The 20,979-nt window shown below is 38.0% G+C and overlaps 1 protein-coding gene across 2 annotated transcripts in view; it reads left to right on the top strand.

Moving 5' to 3' along the window:
* Nucleotides 1–19,752, top strand: part of UBXN2A (UBX domain protein 2A) — a 47,788-nt gene extending 28,036 nt beyond the window's left edge. For both annotated transcript variants that reach the window (XM_019450693.2, XM_019450701.2), the window contains exons 5-7: nucleotides 2,955–3,092; nucleotides 4,628–4,783; nucleotides 16,046–19,752. In XM_019450693.2, coding sequence (XP_019306238.1) covers nucleotides 2,955–3,092; nucleotides 4,628–4,783; nucleotides 16,046–16,238 — 487 coding nt within the window. In that variant the 3' untranslated portion in view covers nucleotides 16,239–19,752. The remainder of the gene's footprint in view (nucleotides 1–2,954; nucleotides 3,093–4,627; nucleotides 4,784–16,045) is intronic.
* The last annotated feature ends 1,227 nt before the right edge of the window (nucleotides 19,753–20,979 follow it).

Genomic DNA, 20,979 nt, shown 5'->3' with positions numbered 1-20,979 from the left:
TTTGGCTCATGTCTTCATCTCACACTTCGTGAGATCCAGCCCCACGTCAGGCTCTGTGTTGACAGCATGAAGTCTGCTTGAGATGCTCTGTCTCTCTCAAAACAGATAAATAAACTTAAAAAAAAAAAAAAAAAAAGCAGTTTGCAGAGAATACTGATAATTTGTATACATCAATATCATCTGCAGAAAAAATTAAACAATTACATGGAGTTTTATTATATGTATAGAGAAAATCTAGGAGATAAAACACCAGAGTTTTGTGGGGTTTAAAAAATTTTTTTTAATGTTTATTTTCTAGAGAGAGAGACAGAGACAGAACATGAGTGGAGGAGGGGCAGAGAGAGAGGGAGACACAGAATCTGAAGCAGGCTATGGGCTCTGAGCTCTCAGCACAGACCCAGACACGGGGCTTGAACTCACGAACTGCGAGATCATGACCCGAGCTGAAGTCAGACAGTTAACTGACTGAGCCACCCAGGTGCCCCAACGTGTGTTGTTTATGTTTTTGTTTTAATGTAAGCTCTAGGCCCAACATGGGGCTTGAACTCACAATCCCAACCAAGATCAAGAATTGCATGCTCAGGGCACCTGACTGGTTCAATTGGTGGAACATGTGATTCTCGATCTCAGGTTCCTGAGCCCTAGGGGTTGTGCGTTTGAGCCCTACATTGGGTGTGGAGATTACTTTATTTTTTTTTTTTTTTCAACATTTTTTATTTATTTTTGGGACAGAGAGAGACAGAGCATGAACGGGGGAGGGGCAGAGAGAGAGGGAGACACAGAATCGGAAACAGGCTCCAGGCTCCGAGCCATCAGCCCAGAGCCTGACGCGGGGCTCGAACTCACGGACCGCGAGATCGTGACCTGGCTGAAGTCGGACGCTTAACCGACTGCGCCACCCAGGCGCCCCAAGGGTGTGGAGATTACTTTAAAAAAAAAAGTGAAAGAATTGCATAGTCTACCAACTGAGCCAGCCGGGTGCCCCAGTTTTTTTTATTAAAGTGAGAGTAGGTTTATAAGGAATGTCACTTTCTTTCTTTTTAGTTATTTATTTATTGATTTTGAGAGAGAGTGAATGTATGAGGGTATGGGGGATGGCATTGAGAGAGGATCCCAAGAAGGCTCCACCCATCAGTGCAAAGCCTGACTCAGGGCTTGATCTCAGGAACCATGAAATCATTAGCTGAGCTGAGAATAAGAGTTAGTCACTTAACCAACTGAGCCACCCAAGTACCCTAGGATTGTCACTTTCCAAGTTGACTTATGTTTACATTTTTTACATCTTTTTTTTTTTTTAGAACAAACATGTATTGCTTATTTTTAAATAAAAATTTTTTGAAGTATAACATATACAGAAAAGTACAAAAATCCTAAGTATAAAATGAATTTGTATTATTTCAGTTATCAAGAAAAAATTATTTTATAAATATGTTAAAACTTGTAATTTCGTTAAAATTTTCCCATGGAAGTTCATTGCTCATATATCTGTGTATTCCATAACATTGTTTCAAGTGTTCATTAGAAAAGACTGCTTTTAAATTTTTTTTTTTTTAACTTTTATTTATTTTTGAGACAGAGACAGAGCATGAATGGGGGAGGGTCAGAGAGAGAGGGAGACACAGCATCTGAAACAGGCTCCAGGCTCTGAGCGGTCAGCACAGAGCCTGACACGGGGCTCAAACTCACGGACCGCGAGATCATGACCTGAGCCAAAGTCGGACGCTCAACCGACTGAGCCACCCAGGCGCCCCAAGACTCTGCTTTTAAAAGATCATAAGATTCAAAAAAGTTTACCTTGTTCAGAAGAGAAGCATCTGTGGTATATGAGACAGAGCCTCTGATGGAGTCCACGTCCTAACTGTGTTACTTTATCTTTCTGTTAGGAGTATGAAATGTGAAAACGCTTTTTTAAATTCTACATGTTTTGTATTTTATTTCATCATGTGTAGAGTAAATCTATATAGTTTTTCATTTTTTTATATTTCTATTTAAAAGTGGAAATGAGAGCCTGATTTTTCTAGCACATTTTTAGTTTTATTCAGACACCTACAAAGAGATCAAATTGTTTAAATTTAGCAGAATATAGTCATCAAATATTTCATGACTTTAGTACTATTCTAGGTACTGCTGAGTAACACAAGCTGTTCATGAATTTGTAGTCTTAAAAATTAACTCTGTATTTGGGGCACCTGGGTGGCTCAGTCAGTTAAGCATCTGACTTCAGTTCAGGTCATGGTCTCCACAGTTTGTGCGTTCGAGCCCCACGTCGGGCCCTGTGCTGACGGCTCAGAGCCTGGAGCCTGCTTCGGATTCTGTGTTTCCTCTCTCGTTGCCCCTCCCCAACTCGTGTGTGGGCTCTCTCAAAAATAAATGAACAAACATGAAAAGAAATTACTCTGTATTGTTCTTATTTCTTGGTATTCATCTCATTTGACTGTATTTTATTTATTTATTTTTTTTTTTAGAATTTTTTTTTTAACGTTTATTTATTTTTGAGACAGAGAGAGACAGAGCATGAACGGGGGAGGGTCAGAGAGAGGGAGACACAGAATCTGAAACAGGCTCCAGGCTCTGAGCTGTCAGCACAGAGCCTGACGCGGGACTTGAACTCATGGACCGCGAGATCATGACCTGAGCTGAAGTCGGCCGCTTAACCGACTGAGCCACCCAGGCGCCCCTTGACTGACTGTATTTTAAATACATCCAGTTTGGGAGCAAATAGCTGGCTCAGTCAGTAGAACATCTGACTCTTGATTGGGTTGTGGGTTTGAGCCCCACATTGGGTGGAGAGATTACTTAAAAATAAAGTCTTAAGAATATATTTAGTTTTTTATTGTATTATATATGTCTCTTATTTCTATATACTTTTCAGTTCTGTTTGCATACGGAATATGTTTTTCAGAGAAAAAAAAACACATCGGGAGCTTTATCACTTTGTTTCTTTTCCTTCCTAGGGAATTACCTTTGGAATTACAGGGAATTTTTGATAAAGAGGAGGTGGATGTTAAAGTTGAAGACAAAAAAAATGAAGTATGTGTGTCAACGAAGCCGGTGTTCCAGCCCTTTTCAGGACAGGGTCATAGACTGGGAAGGTAAATAGGCTCATTAGCTGTGCTTTCCATAAACAGAGGCTTGACTAATACTCAGCTTGTCATTATTTTACAATATAGACCATATATAAAGACCTTATCATTTCTCTCATTGGAAGTGAGATTATTCTTAACTTTCATGAGGACTCCTAGGTCCTATTTACTTTAGTGTAAATTAACACATGCTGGTAGTACACTAAAAAAATCATGGAGGCTTTTTTGATTTTACCAAATTAAAAGGACGTGGATTATTTAGGACATTAGGCAGAATTGGATGTATATATAATTTTTCTCCCTTGCACCCACTCCTTGATCATTGCCATTAATGTTACAGAGTACATATGTTAAGTTTTGAATATAGGGTTCAACTTTTTACTTATCAGTGCCTTCAACGTTGTGTTCTGTGATAAGTATCTGAATTGTGAGGTAATAAAACTGAAAAAATGCATGATAAAGTTAGTATCCATATCAAAGCCTTTAGTGTCACATTTTGCAGTCTTCATCATATCTAACTCTGTCTTATGACACAATTACAAAGAGGTTACATACGTGATCGCTTGTATTTTTATGCATTCTCATATATTATCAAGGTTGGTAAAGTTATCTACATATTCATCCACACATATAAAAATATTCAGATGTTGAGGTACCTGGGTGGCTCGGTTAAGCGTCCAACTTCAGCTCAGGTCATGATCTCATGGTTTGTGAGTTTGAGCCCCATATTAGGCTCTGTGCTGACGGCATGGAGCCTGCTTTGAGTTCTGTGTCTCCCTCTCTCTGTCTGCACACATTCCCTTCCACCCCCACTCATGCTCTGTCTCTCTGTCTCAAAAATGAATAAACATTAAAAAAAATTCAGATGTAACTTTCAGAATATTCAGGAAATACTTTGCTTCCTTTTTTCCCCCTTTATAACTCAAAGATTAATCTCTTGAAAACTTCTTATTTTTTACAGAAAATTTTTTTAAAGTTTTATTTATTTTTGGGAGAGAGAGAGAGAGAGAGAGACAACGCAATTAGGGGAGGGGCAGAGAGAGAGGGAGTCACAGAATCTGAAGACAGGCTCCAGGCTCTGAGCTGTCAGCACAGAGCCTGTCATGGGGCTCCATCTCAGGAACTGTGAGATCATGACCTGAGCTGAAGTCGAACACTAACTGACTGAGCCACACAGGTGCCCCATTTCTTACAGAAATGGGGAGTAGTAGGTAAAGGTAAAGTCCATGGATCTAATAACCCTGTAAAATTATTCTGTAAGGTGCTATTTAGATAATTACAATATATATACAATATTTTATCATATATTTACATAGCATTCTACAGTCTTACAAATTACTCAGATATGCCTAATTTCATTAGGTTCATTCATCTCATCATATATGATGGACATAAATAATATTGTTATTATTGAGGAAATAGCATTGACTTACTAAAATCTTGCTAAAGTATACTTAATGTAAAATTTTTGTAGCAATTATTTAATGATAAGGTTTTGCTTAATGAACAACATGCGTCTGATTTTGTTGTCTGGATTTTCTTAGTGCCACACCAAAAATTGTTTCTAAGGCAAAGAGTATTGAAGTCGAGAATAAAAATTTGTCTGTTGTTCAACTAAACAACCTGGAACCCATCACTAATGTACAGATCTGGTTAGCCAATGGAAAACGGATTGTCCAGAAATTTAACATTTCTCATAGGTGAGTCTTCCATTTCATTATTTGTCTTAATTTTTTTCCTTTTTAAATTTCTTTTCAGTTCAGTAGGCAGAGTTTAAGAACTAAGCAAGGATCTTAGCAGTTCTCTAAACATAATATATCATGAAAATAAAAATTTTTGGAGATGAAGTATTTTCAGTTTGTTGTATGGATTATCATTTGGTTAGTTTTCCTATATATCTAAATATGTAATTTTATTAATTTATTTTTAATTTACTTTTGTAACCATTGTTTTTAAGTGAAAGTATCTTTTTTTTAATGTTTGCTTATTTTTGAGAGAGAAAGAGCAAGGTGAGCCAGGGAGGGGCAGAGAGCGAGGGGGACAGAGGATCCGAAGCAGGCTCTGCACTGACAGCAGAGAACCCAATGTGGGGCTTGAACTCACGATGGGATCGTGACCTGAGCCAAAGTTGGACGCTTAAGTGACTGAGCTGCCCAGGTGCCCTGTAACCATTTTTGTTTAATGTTTATTTATTTATTTAGAGAGAGAGCATGCACACGTGTGCACAAGTGAGGGAAGGGCAGACAGGGAGGGAGAGAGAGAATCTGAAGCAGGTCTTGCATTGTCATTGCAGTCTGTCACAGGGCTCTTCTCACAAACCATGAGATTGTGACCCGAGCTGAGATCAAGAGTCAGATGCTTACCCTACTGAGCCACCCAGGCGCCCCTAGATATATAATTTTAGAAGAATTATTTTTAATATATTTTAAAATCAGTCATTAGCATTATGTGCATATTTTCTGTTGAAAAATATACAGAAAAATATTGAAAGAAATTGAAGTCATTTGAAATTCCATCACCCGGAGATAATCACTATTGTCAGTTTCATGGGTTTTTCCAGTCTTTTATCTCTTAAAATTTTTAATATTTTAAATTTATTTTTATTTTTATTTTTATTTATTTATTTTTTTAAATTTTTTTTAACGTTTATTCATTTTTGAGACAGAGAGAGACAGAGCATGAACAGGGGAGGGTCAGAGAGAGAGGGAGACACACAATTGGAAGCAGGCTCCAGGCTCTGAGCCATCAGCCCAGAGCCCGACGCGGGGCTCGAACTCACAAACCGTGAGATCATGACCTGAGCCGAAGTCGGACGCCCAACCGACTGAGCCACCCAGGAGCCCCTATTTTATTTTTTAAGTAAACTCTACCCCCATCATGGAGCTTGAACTCATGATCCTGAGATGACAAGTTTCGTGTTCTTCCAAGTGAGCCAGCCAGGCACCCGAAAAATTTTTGTTCGTTTTAATTAGAAGTAGGAACATACTGTCTGTGCATAGGTTTCCTTCTTTATTTAAAAACATTTAAACATTTTGGAGAGAAATGTTTTACATAAAAGTTATATATGTATAGTTAAATTAATAAGATAAACACATACACTGCCTCACTCAAAACAAACACCAATGTATCTGTGTGCCTTTCTTTGGTCATATTTCTTTCCTTTTGTGCAGGAGATACTCTATTCTGAATTTGTGTTATTCTTCTGCTTTTTTTTTTTTTTAAGTCCTTTATTTTGAGAGAGAGACAGCATGGGTAGGGGAGAGACAGGGAGGGAGAGAGATAATCCAAGCAGGCTCTGCGCTGTTAGCACAGAGCCCAGTGAGGGACTCGAACTCCTGAAACTGAGATCATGACCTCAGCTGAAACCAAGAGTCGGACGCTTAACAGCTGAGCCACCCAAGCGCATCCTTCATCTGGTTTTATTCATAGGTTTGCCAAGTACATATGTATCTTTTAAAAATATTGAGTTGTTACCACCTCACGCCAGTCAGAGTGGCCAAAATGAAGAAATCAGGAGACTATAGATGCTGGAGAGGATGTGGAGAAACAGGAACCCTCTTGCACTGTTGGTGGGAATGCAAATTGGTGCAGCCGCTCTGGAAAGCAGTGTGGAGGTTCCTCAGAAAATTAAAAATAGACCTACCCTATGACCCAGCAATAGCACTGCTAGGAATTTACCCAAGGGATACAGGAGTGCTGATGCATAGGGGCACTTGTACCCCAATGTTTATAGCAGCACTTTCAACAATAGCCAAATTATGGAAAGAGCCTAAATGTCCATCAACTGATGAATGGATAAAGAAATTGTGGTTTATATACACAATGGAATACTACGTGGCAATGAGAAAAAATGAAATATGGCCTTTTGTAGCAACATGGATGGAACTGGAGAGTGTGATGCTAAGTGAAATAAGCCATACAGAGAAAGACAGATACCATATGGTTTCACTCTTATGTGGATCCTGAGAAACATAACAGAAACCCATGGGGGAGGGGAAGGGAAAAAAAAGAGGTTAGAGTGGGAGAGAGCCAAAGCATAAGAGACTGTTAAAAACTGAGAACAAACTGAGGGTTGATGGGGGGTGGGAGGGAGGGCAGGGTGGGAGGGAGGGCAGGGTGGGTGATGGGTATTGAGGAGGGCACCTTTTGGGATGAGCACTGGGTGTTGTATGGAAACCAATTTGACAGTAAATTTCATATATTAAAAAATAAAAAAAAATAAAATAAAATAAAAAAATAAATAAAATAAATAAATAAATAAATAAAAATATTGAGTTTTTTTGCTCATTTTCAATTAATTATCTTAAGTTTTACAACAATCATAAACATACAGAAAAATGTTAAGAACACTATAAAGAACTTTTTTTTCCTAGCCATTCAAGAGTAAGTTGCCAAGCTGATGACCCATCACCCAAAGTACTCTGATATTTCCTACAAATATGGGCATTATCCCATATAACCACAGTTCAACCATCTGGAAATGTAACACTGATACACTTCTTCCAGCTAATGTTTGGCCCTATTCAAAGTTTGCCATTTAATCCGATATTATCCATTTTATCCAAAGACTATTCAGAATCACACATGTCCCAGTTTCTGGGTTTTTTTGTCGTTGTTGTTGTGTTTTTTGTTCCTTCCAAAATTTTATTTAAATCCTAGTTAGTTGACGTATAGTGTAGTATTGGTTTCAGAATCAGAATTTGGTGATTAATAATTTACATATAACAACACCCAGTGCTCATCATAACAAGTGCCCTCCTGAATGCTCATCACCCATCTAGCCAGTCCCCCACCCACCTCCTTCCATTAACACTGTTTGTTCTCTATCATTAAGAATCTCTTATGGTTTGCTTCCCTGCCTCCCATATATTCTTTTTTTCCCCCTTCCCATATGTTCGTCTATTTTGTTTCCTAAATTCCACATGAGTGAAATTATGATATTTGTTTTTTTTTTCACTGACTTATTTCACTTAGCATAATACAGTGTGTAGTTCCATCCATGTTGTTGCACATGACAAGATTTCATCCTTTTTGATGGCTGAGTAATATTCCATTGTGTGTATATGTGCATCCATGTACACACACACACACACACACACACGCATGCATATACACACGTGTCCTTTATCCATTCATCAGTTGATGGACACCTGGGCTCTTTCCATGGTTTGGCTATTGTTGCTAATGGTGCTGTAAACATCAGGGTATATGTGCCCCTTCAAATCAGTATTTTTGTATCCTTTGAATAAATAGCTAGTAGTGCAATTGCTAGGGCTAGGGTAGTTCTGTTTCTAACTTTCTGAGGAACCTCCATACTGTTCTCCAGAGAGGCTGCAGCAGTTTGCATTCCCACCAACAGTGCAAGAGGGTTCCCCTTTGCCCACATCCTCACCAACATCTGTTGTTTTCCTATGTTGTTAATGTTAGCCATTCTGACAGGTGTGAGGTTGTATCTCATTGTGGTTTTGATTTGTATTTCCCTGGTGATGTGTGATGTTGAACATCTTTTCATGTGTCTGTTAGCCATCTGGATGTCTTTGGAAAAATGTCTATTCATGTCTTTTGCCCATTTCTTCACTGGATTATTTGTTTTTTGGGTGTTGAGTTTGATAAGTTCTTAATAGACTTTAGATAATAACCCTTTTTCAGATATGTCATTTGCATATATCTTTTCCATTCCATAGGCTGCCCTCTAGTTTTGTTGATTGTTTCCTTTTCTCTGCAGAACTTTTTATCTTGATGAAGTGCTAATAGTTCATTTTTGCTTTTGTTTCCCCTGTCTCCCATCAGTGTGTCAGGTAAGAAGTTGCCATGGCTGAAGTCAGAGACGTTGCTGCCTGTATTCTCCTCTAGGATTTTGATGGTTTCCTGTCTCACATTTAGGTCTTTCATTCATTTGGAATTTAGTTTTGTGTATGGTGTAGGAAAGTGGTCTAGTGTCATTCTTCTGCATATTGCTGTCCAGTTTTCCCAACACCATTTGTTGAAGAAACCTTTTTCTCATTACATATTCTTTCCTGCTTTGTTGAAGATGAATTGACCACATGGTTGTGGGCCCATTTCTGGATTTTCTGTTTTGTTCCATTGATCTATGTCTGTTTTTGTGCCAGTACCATACTGTCTTGATGACTACAGCTTTGTAATATAGCTTGAAGTCCGGAATTGTGATGCCTCCAGCTTTGCTTTTCTTTGTCAGGATTGCTTTGACTATTCATGGTTTCTTGTGATTCCATACAAATTTTAGGATTGTTTGTTCTAGCTGTGTGAGAAATGCTGGTGATATTTTGATAGGGATTGCATTAAATGTGTAGATTGCTTTGGGTAGTATAGACATTTTAATCATGTTTGTTTTTCCAATCCATGAGCATGGAATTTTTTTCCTATTTCTTTGTGTTCTTTTCAATTTCTTTCATAAGTGTTCTGTAGTTTTCAGATCTTTTAACCTTTTTCATTTGGTTTATTCCTAGGTATCTTACTGGTTTTGGTGCAGGTGTAAATGGGATCGATTCTTTAATTTCTTTTTCTGCTGATTCATTATCGGTGTATAGAAATGCAACAGATTTCTGTATGTTGATTTTATATCTTGCAGCTTTGCATAATTCGTGTATTTAGTTTTAGTAATTTTTGGTGGAGTCTTTTGGGTTTTCCAGATAGAGTATCATGTCATCTTCAAATAGTGAAAGTTAGACTTCTTCCTGCCAATGTGGATGCCTTTTATTTCTTTTTGTTTTCTGATTGCTGAGGCTACGACGTCCAGTACTGTGTTAACTAGTAGTGATGAGACTGGTCATTCCTGTCCTGTTTCTGACCGAAGAGGAAAAGCTCTCCATTTTTCCCCACTGAGGCTGATACTAGCTATGGGAATTTCATATATGGCTTTTATTATGTTGAGTTTGAAATAATAGTTCCTCACTCTTTCTTTGATTTTTATAACCTTGGTATTTTTCTTTTAATTACGGGCCAATTTTGTATTTGATTGTTTCTCGTAATTATATTTAGTTCTCTAATTTTGGCAGGAATATCACAAAAGTGATGCTTTTGTATCTCATTGCGTTCTGTTAGGTGGCATAATTTACATTTTGTCCCACTATGATGTTAAATTTGTTCCCTTTTTTTATTAAATTTTTTTAACATTTATTTATTTTTGAGAGACAGAGTGTGAGTGGGGGAGGGGCAGAGAGAGAGGGAGACGCAGAATCCAAAGAGCCTCCAGGCTCTGAGCTGTCAGCACAGAGCCCAGTGTGGGGTTCGAAATCATGAACCATGAGATCATGACCTGAGCCGAAGTGGGACACTTAACCGAGTGAGCCACCCAGGTGCCCCATGTTTGTTCACTTGGTTAAAGGGATATCTGACAGTCTCCTTTAATATAAAGTTATTTTTTCTCTTTGTAGTTAATACATATTTTCTGAGGAGGAGGTTTGAAATTGCATAATTACATGTTTTTCCTATGACATCAGATTTATTCGTTTATTTATACCTACATCTTCTCATGGTTCCTATTTTATTTGATGGATTGTATGCTCTCACCAGCAAAATTTATTTTAATGCTCATATATTCCCAGATATAGTCAGCGGGACTGCCTTTATCTTACTGACATGTTCCCATCATTCTTTATTTCTTTGTTTTCTGGCACAAAAGTTTTTTCAAGTTCTGGTCTGTACTGTTTCTCAGAAGCCCTGGTTCTTTTTCAGTGGACAGTGGCTACCCACCGTTCTCAGGCCCTCTGAGTGGAGAGAGTGATAGGTGTATACACACAGGTACATATATATCTGTATTTTCTATATCTTTGCAGAACAAAAAGCATGAGTTCACATAGATACTGCCAAACTCAATCTACCACCATGGAGTTTATTCCAGTTTTTTCCTTTCTGTATTTATAACTGATTTCTCCCATACTGAATAGCCTGGCTTCAATTATTCTTAATATATTTATTGATTGATTAGTTCTCCTGTGTGGAGTCAATCTCTTTGTTCCCCATTGCCACCTCCCCCTCATGGAAGACTTCTTCACCCTGCCTGGGCTTTACCATATCCTTCTTGAGTTCTCACTTGAGTTCCCTTCTCTTCCCGCTGGGTCTCTGACACATCACCCCAGACCACTTCAACACCCTGTGCCGCTGGCCTCTTTACCCTCTCGGTGACATTCAGTGCAGCCTCTTCTCCCCGGTGCTTGTGCACTCTGTTCACCCCTCTCTGGTTCTGACGCTGCAGTTGGCCGCTCCTCTGCGAGAAGGTTCTTTCCGTTTTGCTTGACACAGGCCATTCTGTGCCACTTCTTCTGCCCCTCAGTTTGGATATATTCCTCACCCCAGTGGGCTGCTGGCAGTGTGTACTGGACAAGTCTTCTGTGTGGGACACACCCCTCACCCGAGTAAGCTCTGACCACCCCTGCTTCACCTCCGCCTGCATGGATACCCTTCTTGTGTTCATCAGGCTCTGGCACCATGCAGGTGGTTAGCTTTCCTGTGCAGAGACCTTCTTCACCCTGCTTAGACTCTGAGTCCCTGTTCTGGGCCACCACAACTCCTATTGTTTCTGGTTCCCATGTTCTGCCATACTATTGGCTTTTGGACCAAGTTGTTTAGTAAGGAAAAAGAAAGGCAGCTTTGCTTTTTTTTTTTTTTTTTTAACATGATATGAATGTTATTTTTTAAAATGTTTTTATTTGTTTTTTGAGACAGCATGAGCAGGGGAGGGGCAGAAAGAGAGGGACACACAGAATCCGAAGCAGGCTCCAGGCTCCGAACTGTCAGCACAGAGCCTGATGTGGGGCTCGAAATCACGGAGTGTGAGATCATGACCTGATCTGAAGTCGGACGCTTAACCGACTGAGCCACCCAGGCGCCCCCATGATATGAATGTTATTATATGTGTTGTACAACTTTTGAGACTCATCTGTGTTGATGTATGTAACTGTACCTCATCTATTTTCATTTCTATAGTATAATCCATTATATGAAATCAATGATCCATCCTATTTTTATTGGTAATGGTCCACATTTACATTTGTTTATATGGATGTATCAATCAGCATTGCTCAGTAAACATATAGGAAAATCTCCTGGCCTGTTATGATAAGTATTTATGTGTTGGCTGGTATGGCTTTTCTGGTCTCCGCTGAGCTCATTCACGTTTGCAGGTCATCTGAGGGAGCGCTAATCTAGGCCACATCCCTGTGAGTCTGGGTCTGCTCCTTGTGTCTCTTCTCCTTGAATCAGCAGCCTGCTTCTCCATGTTGTCATAACAAGGGCAGAGGCACAAGGCTCGTCCCACTAAGCAAAGTTTTACTTGTGTCACTCTTCTGACATCCGCTGGAGCAAGTCACGTGGCCAAGTCCCAGATGTTACACTGTGGAAGAGACTTCTTTCCTGGCCCGATTGCTGTGGCAGCTTTGTGTAAATCACATGATCAGTTCTGGACTCTCCATTCTCTTTGAGTGGTCCACCTATCTTTTGCCAGCTACACTTTCTCTTAATTACTATAACTTTTCAATCAATTAAATTACTGCTTTATTTTTCTGCTTATTTTATCAGTTACAGATCTGTGCTAAAATCTACACCTATTATTGTGGATTTGTCTACTTCTCCTTTATTTCTGTCAACATTTTACTTCATGTATGCTAAAGCTATGTAGTTAGGTCTGTGCAGAGGTAAAAATTGTTTTTCTGATTAATTGACCTTTTTAGCAGTAAAGAAACATCTCTTTTAATCCCTAATAATTTTGTGTCGAAGTTTACTTTGCCTGATACTAATATAGTTACTTATACCAGCTTCCTTATGATTGGTGCTTGCTTACATGGTGTATCTTTCTCCTTCCTTTTAATTTCAACTTAACTATGTATGTGTCTGTATATTTAAAGGTGTTTCTTGTAAATAGTTATTTGAGTATAGTTTTTATATCTAGGCTAACAATCCTCTTCAGTTGCTCTTGTTGTGCTTTTGTGTATTGTTTTTAGCTACCACCTATTGAGTGTTTTCTGTATAGTAGGCTCTCTTCAAGGCATTTCACTTCTATTATTTCCAAATGGCAAACCACCCTACACAGCTAGAATCAGAGAGCTGATGATAATAATAATAGAAGCATATGTTTAAATGGTGCCTTAGAATGTTCTTCTGTGACCCAAATTCCTTTAAAATGAATGGAAGACAAACTAAACAGGTAGAAAATGGAAGAGGGGATATGTTATTCCAGTCTAAATTTGTTTCTTTGTAGGGAAATAAAATATTTTAATTTCAACTTCTTTGTGTAGAAAAATACTCCAACATTTTCAGTAGCAAATAGTCACCTAGATTTTTTTCTCCTAAATTACTGAAGCATTTAATAATCATTGACCAACAATATTTATTGTCTATTAATCAGACTTTGTTTTTATTTTTTTAATTTGCACATTTTTTTATTTTTTTAGGATGCATCCATAATCTTATTACAAAACCTTTCTTTTGGCAGTAGTTGGTTACCGTGAGCCAGATACTGTGTGGCATAGCGTCTCTAATGTAACAATTGCATTCCTGCTCCTGAACCAAAACCGAAGTTACTTTATATCCTTCACGTACAAGTTACCTGCACTCATTAATGGTGCAAATGCAACACAGTGGCGCTTACTCCCTTTAGGGAGGAGGTGATGCAAAGGCATTAGAGTAAATGTTGGTAAGACTACAGACATTCCTTCTTGGGACTCTCTGTTTCTTCTCCCTCCCTCCAAATTACTTTGCTTTAAAAGAATCAGAATTACTAGTCTGAATAGCCACAGCACCCAAGTAGCATCACACTGCACATTTTCTACCACAGGCAAAGGGAACGATCACTTTAGTTTTAAATTCCTGCATTAGAGTCTCTTAAAATAAAAGCATTCCACCAAATTCTTCCAAATGATATTATTGTTGTACATTTGTTGGTGGGTGACTTCTGTGGTGGTTTGCTTTGAAGGGATCTTCCAGTATATTTCCAATATTCCTTTCTTATAGTGTCCTTTTCTTTTTCTTTAAAAAAATTTTTTTTATGTTTATTCATTTTTGAGAGACACAGCGCGCGAGCAGAGGAGGGGCAGCGAGAGAGAGGGAGACACAGAATCAGGAGGAGCCTCCAGGCTCTGAACTGTCAGCACAGTCTGACGGGCTCGAACTCATGAACCTGAGATCATGATCTGAGCTGAAGTCAGACACTTTACCAACTGAGCCACCCAGGCTCCCCTAGCGTCCTTTTCTTTAGGATTTCACACAACTCTAATGCTTTATGAAGAATGTTCTCCTTGGTGCTTAAGAAAAAAATTGTTTTTAAGCTTTAAAAAAAAAAAAAAAAAAGTAAAATAACATCCTCCTTTGGGTGCCTGGCTGGTTCAGTTGGTGGAGTTTGCAACTCCAGATCTCAGGGTTGTGAGTTCATTGAGTGTAGAAAAAAAGAATGTCCTCCTTGTTGTCACATTGGTTTTCTAGCATGTCTTCATAGACAGCCACAAAGAAGCCAATTAGGGGGAATTGTGACTTGGTCGTAAATGATTAAGTAAGTGATTTAACAGATTGAGATGTTCGGAAAGACCACAATCCTGTAAACTCCCTTTCTGATACTTCTGTGCGCTTTCATTATGTGGTACTGGTTTGACCTTTTCCAGAGTGTACTGGACTTTTCTCTCCAATATAGCATGATCATTGGGGCCAGCGGTGTTAGAAATTATGAAATATCTTGGTTGCAGACAGAGTTATTTCTCATATCCTCCTTAACAAGTTTGTCTACGGGCACCTGGCTGGCCCAGTTGGTGGAGCATGCAGCTCTTAATCTAGGGGTTGTGAGTTCAAGCGCCACTTTGGGTGTGGAGCCTACTTTAAAAAAAAAAAAAAAAAAGTTGGTCTGCATGTTGCAGCTTATTTTCCCAAAGTTGAAATTCCTGAATAACCCATTGTTGATGTTGCCAGGTATAATTCTTCGCATCCTGATTAAGAATATCAGCAATGGGGGGCGCCTGGATGGCTCAGTCGGTTAGGTGTTGGTACTCTTGATTTCAGCCCCCCCCTCCCTCTCTCTGTCTCCCTTTCTGTGTCTCCCTCCCTCTTTCTCCCTCCCTCTTTCTCCCTCACGTCTTCCTCCCTCTCTCTCCTTCCCTCTGTCTCCTTCCCTCTCTCTCCTTCCCTCTGTCTCCTTCCCTCTGTCTCCTTCCCTCTCTCTCCTTCCCTCTGTCTCCTTCCCTCTCTCTCCTTCCCTCTGTCTCCTTCCCTCTCTTCCCCCTCAGCCTCTCTCCCCTGCTCAAGTTCTCTGGCTCTCTCACTCTCTAAAATAAAAAAAGTTAAAAAAAATTAAAAATGTAACTATAACACCCTCATCACACTAAAGATAAATCATAGTAATTCCTTACTATCCAGAGTCAACTTTTTTTTTTTTTTTTTAACGTTTATTTATTTTGGGGACAGAGAGAGACAGAGCATGAACGGGGGAGAGGCAGAGAGAGAGGGAGACACAGAATCGGAAACAGGCTCCAGGCTCTGAGCCATCAGCCCAGAGCCCGACGCGGGGCTCGAACTCATGGACCGCAAGATCGTGACCTGAGCTGAAGTCGGACGCCCAACCGACTGAGCCACCCAGGCGCCCCCAGAGTCAACTTTTAAGAAAGATAACCTGGGGCGCTTGGGTGGCTCAGTCAGTTAAGTGTCCGACTTTGGCTTAGGTCATGATCTTGCAGTTTGTGAGTTCAAGCCCTGCATGGTGCTCTGTGCTGGTGGCTCAGAGCCTGCAGCCTGCTTTGGATTCTGTGTCTCCCTCTCTCTGCCCTTCCTCCATGCACTGTGTGTGTGTGTGTGTGTCTGTCTGTCAAGAATAAATAAGCATTTAAAAAAAACCCAGATGATTAGTTCTATCATAATTTCACTGCTCTATGTATGAACATAGCTAAATATCATCAAGTTATTACCTTACGTTAACTAATCCACGTTTTCATAAAATTATATTAATAGTCTGTGCTATTTTACAGGATAAGCCACATCAAAGACTTCATTGAAAAATACCAAGGATCTCAGAGAAGCCCTCCCTTTTCCCTGGCCACAGCTCTTCCTTCCCTCAGATTGCTAGATGAAACACTCACACTGGAAGAAGCAGATTTACAGAATGCTGTAATCATTCAGAGACTCCAAAAAACCGCTGAACCTTTTAGAGAACTTTCATAACATTGATTTTTGATACACGAAGTGGAAAGTTTGCAGAGAAATGATGGTTGTAAATGAACACTCAAACCAAAATGAGGGAAAGTAGATCTGATTTGCTGGACTTTTGGTTAGAGCGCTATTTAACTCCCTCCTGATGAGAAGATTTTAAATAAGTACAAGTTAGGAATGTAAACTATGACTAGAAACTGTATTCAATGCACTTTTTCCAAAAGGCTACTCAGAAAACACTTATTTTCAAATACCAGTTATTCAACAATAAGATATATTAAATCACTATATCCTATAGAATCTAAATATGGTATAAATTAGCAAATGTATTCACACATCATTCATTCAGATGGTCCCAACCAGCAGTGATTTGTTTCAATGTCAGCTATCTCAGATTTTTTAAATAGCAATACATTAAGAAATTTGTACATGCAAATTCAAAGCATCAGTGTAATTATTTTATACCTGGGATACAGTCAGAAGGCTAGAAAGGACTACTTTCACCACAACTATGCCTGAACCTCAAAGTGTTCTCAGTTTTTATTTTCTAATGGCAAGATATACTCAAATATTAATTTGGCACAGTATCTAAAATATATTTTTATTTAAGAATAAAATTGGGCATTGTAGTATAATGTCAATACTAATCTGCCTGTTCACATTTCTATACTTTCAAGAAGTGTAATCTTTAAAAAATTCTATCCAGGAATCCAACTTGATCCCCTATTTTATTTTCTTTTGAAAATTAGGGTTTTGTTTTTAGCTAACATTTTGAGTAAACCTTTCATTTGCTACCACTCACGTAGAATCTGTTCTAATGCCTGTGTTGGCACATTGCTACTATTTTTTAAATGCATCACGTGAACTACGGTTTCCTATTCCATATATCAGAGTCAACCTGTGTATACGTTAAAGGATTATTTATTTACGTTCTGATGCCACCAAGGGAAACATGTTTATTTTAAAGTTCTAACTAAAACTGGTTAGACTTGAATATTTCATTGTCAGATTGAATTCCCTTGCCTGAACATAAGTTTAAGAAGCTTATTTTGCAAATTCTCTATTTGAATCTTATTTAAAGTGAAATGTACATTCAATGTGCCAAGAAACTAAGTAGCCATACCTGTCAGCAGTAATGTCCATAGGGCAGTAGTGGGTATCTGCCGGAAAGAACAGTTCTCAAACTTTTTGGTCTCAAGACCTTTTGTTTATGTGTGTTATATATATATAACATTGAAAATAAAAAGTTAAAAGATATTTATTCAATAAAATAATAAGCACATGTTAGTATAAATCACATTTTAATGAAAAATGCATTTTCTAAAGATTTCGTGAAAAAAGTGGCATTGTGTTCCATTTTTTGCAACTGTCTTTACGGTCTAAAAGAAGACAGATGGAACCTCACGTCTGCTTCCACATTCAATCTGTTGTGATATTGCACACCATGTAGCTGCTAGTAAACGCAACTGTATGTTCATGAGAAAATGAAAAAAAAAAAAAAAAGCAAATAATGTCTTAGTTTGATTCTGAAAATAGTTTTAACTTTGTGGACCTCTTGAAAGAACCATTCTTACAAAGCAGTGGTTCACAGTAATTCTCAAACATTCATGTAAGAATCACTTGGAAAGCATTTCAAAATGTCTGTTCCAGGCACCTGCCAGACGCATTCTGATTTATTGTGTCTGGGATGGGTCCCAGATCCTGCAGGTTTAATTTCATCTGATTCTTAGGTACACAGGAGAAGTACCTGTGTTCAGGAAATCCAACACAATGCTTCTACCCTAAGAAAGAAAACCTGCCTGCTTCATTCACTGTGAACAGTGGAAGACTCCACTGAAATGGGACTTCTAGACCTTTAAGTTGTATCCTTATCTCACTCAGTTGGTCCTTAGATTGTTCCCCTCTCACTCTTAACTAATCATGATAGAAACTTATACTTCATCTTCTCTAAGCAGAGCTGAGATGAGGGTGGAACATTTAAGTGAGATTTTTAATAGAAGCTCAGGAATAACAAAAGGGAAATATACACATAGCTAGGTGACCTGGTTTATAAGATATGCCTTCTGTTTGAGGTCCATAGTAAGAGTGCTTGCTTTTCTGGCTCCCAGCCTTACAAATGGTAGAGGCCTGTCCTTTTATTAGGAAGAGAGAGAGAGAGAGAGAGCAAAGGAGAGCCTTTTGCTTTTGTCATTTACTCCCAGAAATGAACAGATATATAATAGAAAATACTGTCAGTGATGTTTACAGCTCTGTTAGAGCTCTCTCTCTCTCTCTTTAGTGAAACAAAAATAGTGGCGTTTTGACAAAAAATGAAAGGATGGTAAAAATCAGCGAACTGTTTCAAATATAAAATGATTGTTAGTGTATTTTTCAGCCTCTAAGAAAATGTTTCCCTAGACCTATCATGAAGCATTTTATAATTTGATATGCATAATTCTAGTCAATATGCGATTCTGCATTTTTTTCTATAAAGGGGCTTCTTGTTGGAAATATTTTTCTTGTACCTATAGAAAAGCCTCCTTTGTGGATTTTCCAGTTTATAATTATTTATCCACAAGATACATAGGGGGCTTTCTTGTGTGTACATGTAGAATACACCCCAGTGACAAGTTCCTACAAAGACCCATCATCAGCAGTAACCTTCATTTTTTAACTGTGAAAACTTTCATTAATGTGAATAATATTCTCAGAGGTTTTCTAAAATGAGAATCATCTGATAAAGCTGTCTACCTTAAAGTTTAAAATTGTAAAGTTGTTAATTAAATATGTAGAATACACAAAACATACTTTAGAAAATATAGACTGAATTTGGTTTGGCAAGGGAAGGCAGACTTGAAAATCATCAAACACTTTGGGTGTAGGACACAATTTGACCTGTGTAGTTGCTTCAGAACTCGTAATCAGTTTCTTGAGAATCATTGTTAAGGCTGATACATAGAAGTACATTTCTAGTTTTACGGATTCTAATTTAATGGTTAAATTACTATGCGTTACGCAGGCTACAAAACTGGTCTTATTTATTTTATATACTTTTCTCATTCAGAATACTTTTTTCATTGTGTTTGTGTTAAAATATAGTATGTTTGCATCTATTTCAGTGCCTTATTTTAAAAGCAATCTTTTGCTAATGGTTAAAGAACTGTTGTCTTTAGAATGAAATAATTCATTAAAAGGATCTGTGAAATAATCTACATTTGTCTCATAAAATAGTTACATCTGGATGCATTTGTTATTTTTATCTGGCAAAGACCTTCAGTTTGAGAATGAACGTTTATTAGGTGCCTTCTGTTTGTCAGGTACTTTAATCAGTGTTACTTTCATTCAATACTCAAAAGTGTTAAGATATGGTAGTTTTAATACTCAGAGGTAGATGTTTTAAAAACCATTTGTGTCCTGAGTTGAACTAGCATGAAAACTCCTTGGTAGAGTTTACTTCTTTGTTCTTTCTCTAAGTACAAACCATTTAATTAAAAAATTGCTCATCACACTAAATCTTCAAATAGAAGTGGCTAATTGAGTAGACTAATATTTGGCTCTTTGTCATTTATTTTAAATATTTTTTCACAGGTAATTCATACTCATTGTGGAAAATTAGAAAATGCAGATATGCTGAAATGATCTGTAAATCACCTATTTCACCTTTCAAACGTAACCTCTAATAACATTTTGGTGTTCATCCTTTCAGATATTTTTAAGTGACTCAGTGTTTAGTTTTATTTAATTAAAAGGCAGGCTTCTTGGTTATTGTAATCCTGCTGTTTTATCTCTTGAAGTCTAACATATCTGTCTTTAAAAATTTATATTAGGAACATCATTTTAGGAACAATAGCTGTTAGGGACAGATGCCTTGTATTTTAATTATATTTCTGGGTAAAAAAAAAAAGATGCAGGGCATTTTTTTTTTTAACTTTTCTCTCAAAATTAAAACTGTGGTAGTATGTGCTGCAGAGTACAAATATTGGGAATGAAGTGTTCCCAGGCCTAAAAACGCAAATAAAATGTATGTAAAGGTAGATTATTCAAAGAAATTTCAGCTTGAGTTTTAGTTTCCAAAGAATTAAATATTTAGCACATGTATCATCTAATTCTCCTTCCACTGTTGATAAGGCTGCAATCAAGGAAACAGAAGGTACCCATTTTGTAGGTTAAAGAATTGAGGCATATTTTGCAGTATAAGGAAATAATCACTACTTTGTACACCTGAAACTAGTATACTGTTCTGTGTCAGTTACACCTCAAAAAGAATTGAGGCATTGGAAATGGAATGGCTTGCTTTAGACCGGATGGTGCATACTTTAGGATTGTATTTAGCCATGACAGAAAATCTAAACTCATAGTAGCTTCAAAATAAAATGTTACTCATTTCCATGCAAAATTTGGATGGAAGCAATTCAGGGCTGGTAGAAGCATTTCATGAAAGGTCAGACTCGTGTTGCTTGTCTCCACATACCATCACTGACCTCCATGTCTCAAGATGACTGTCCTAGCACCAGTCACCACATTTGCATTTCATCCAGTGGGAAGAAGCACACACCTTTCCCTTTAAAAACAAAAGCAAAACAAACAAAGTAGCTTTATTGGGACGTAATCTACCTTACCATTAGCCCAATTAAACTGTACAATTCGGTGGCTTTTAGTATAACCACAGGATCACCACAATCTGATTTCAGAGTGTTTTCATTCTGTCTAGTGTTTTCATTCTAGAAGAAACCCTGTACTCACTGCCCTCAGTTCTACACTCTGTTGATGCACC

This window comes from Panthera pardus, unplaced genomic scaffold, assembly GCF_024362965.1.
Source record: "Panthera pardus isolate Hobbes unplaced genomic scaffold, ASM2436296v1 HiC_scaffold_26, whole genome shotgun sequence".
In the NCBI taxonomy this organism is placed as follows: Eukaryota; Metazoa; Chordata; class Mammalia; order Carnivora; family Felidae; genus Panthera; species Panthera pardus.
Note: the sequence above shows the minus strand (reverse complement) of the source record. Positions and strands in the feature narration are given on the sequence as shown.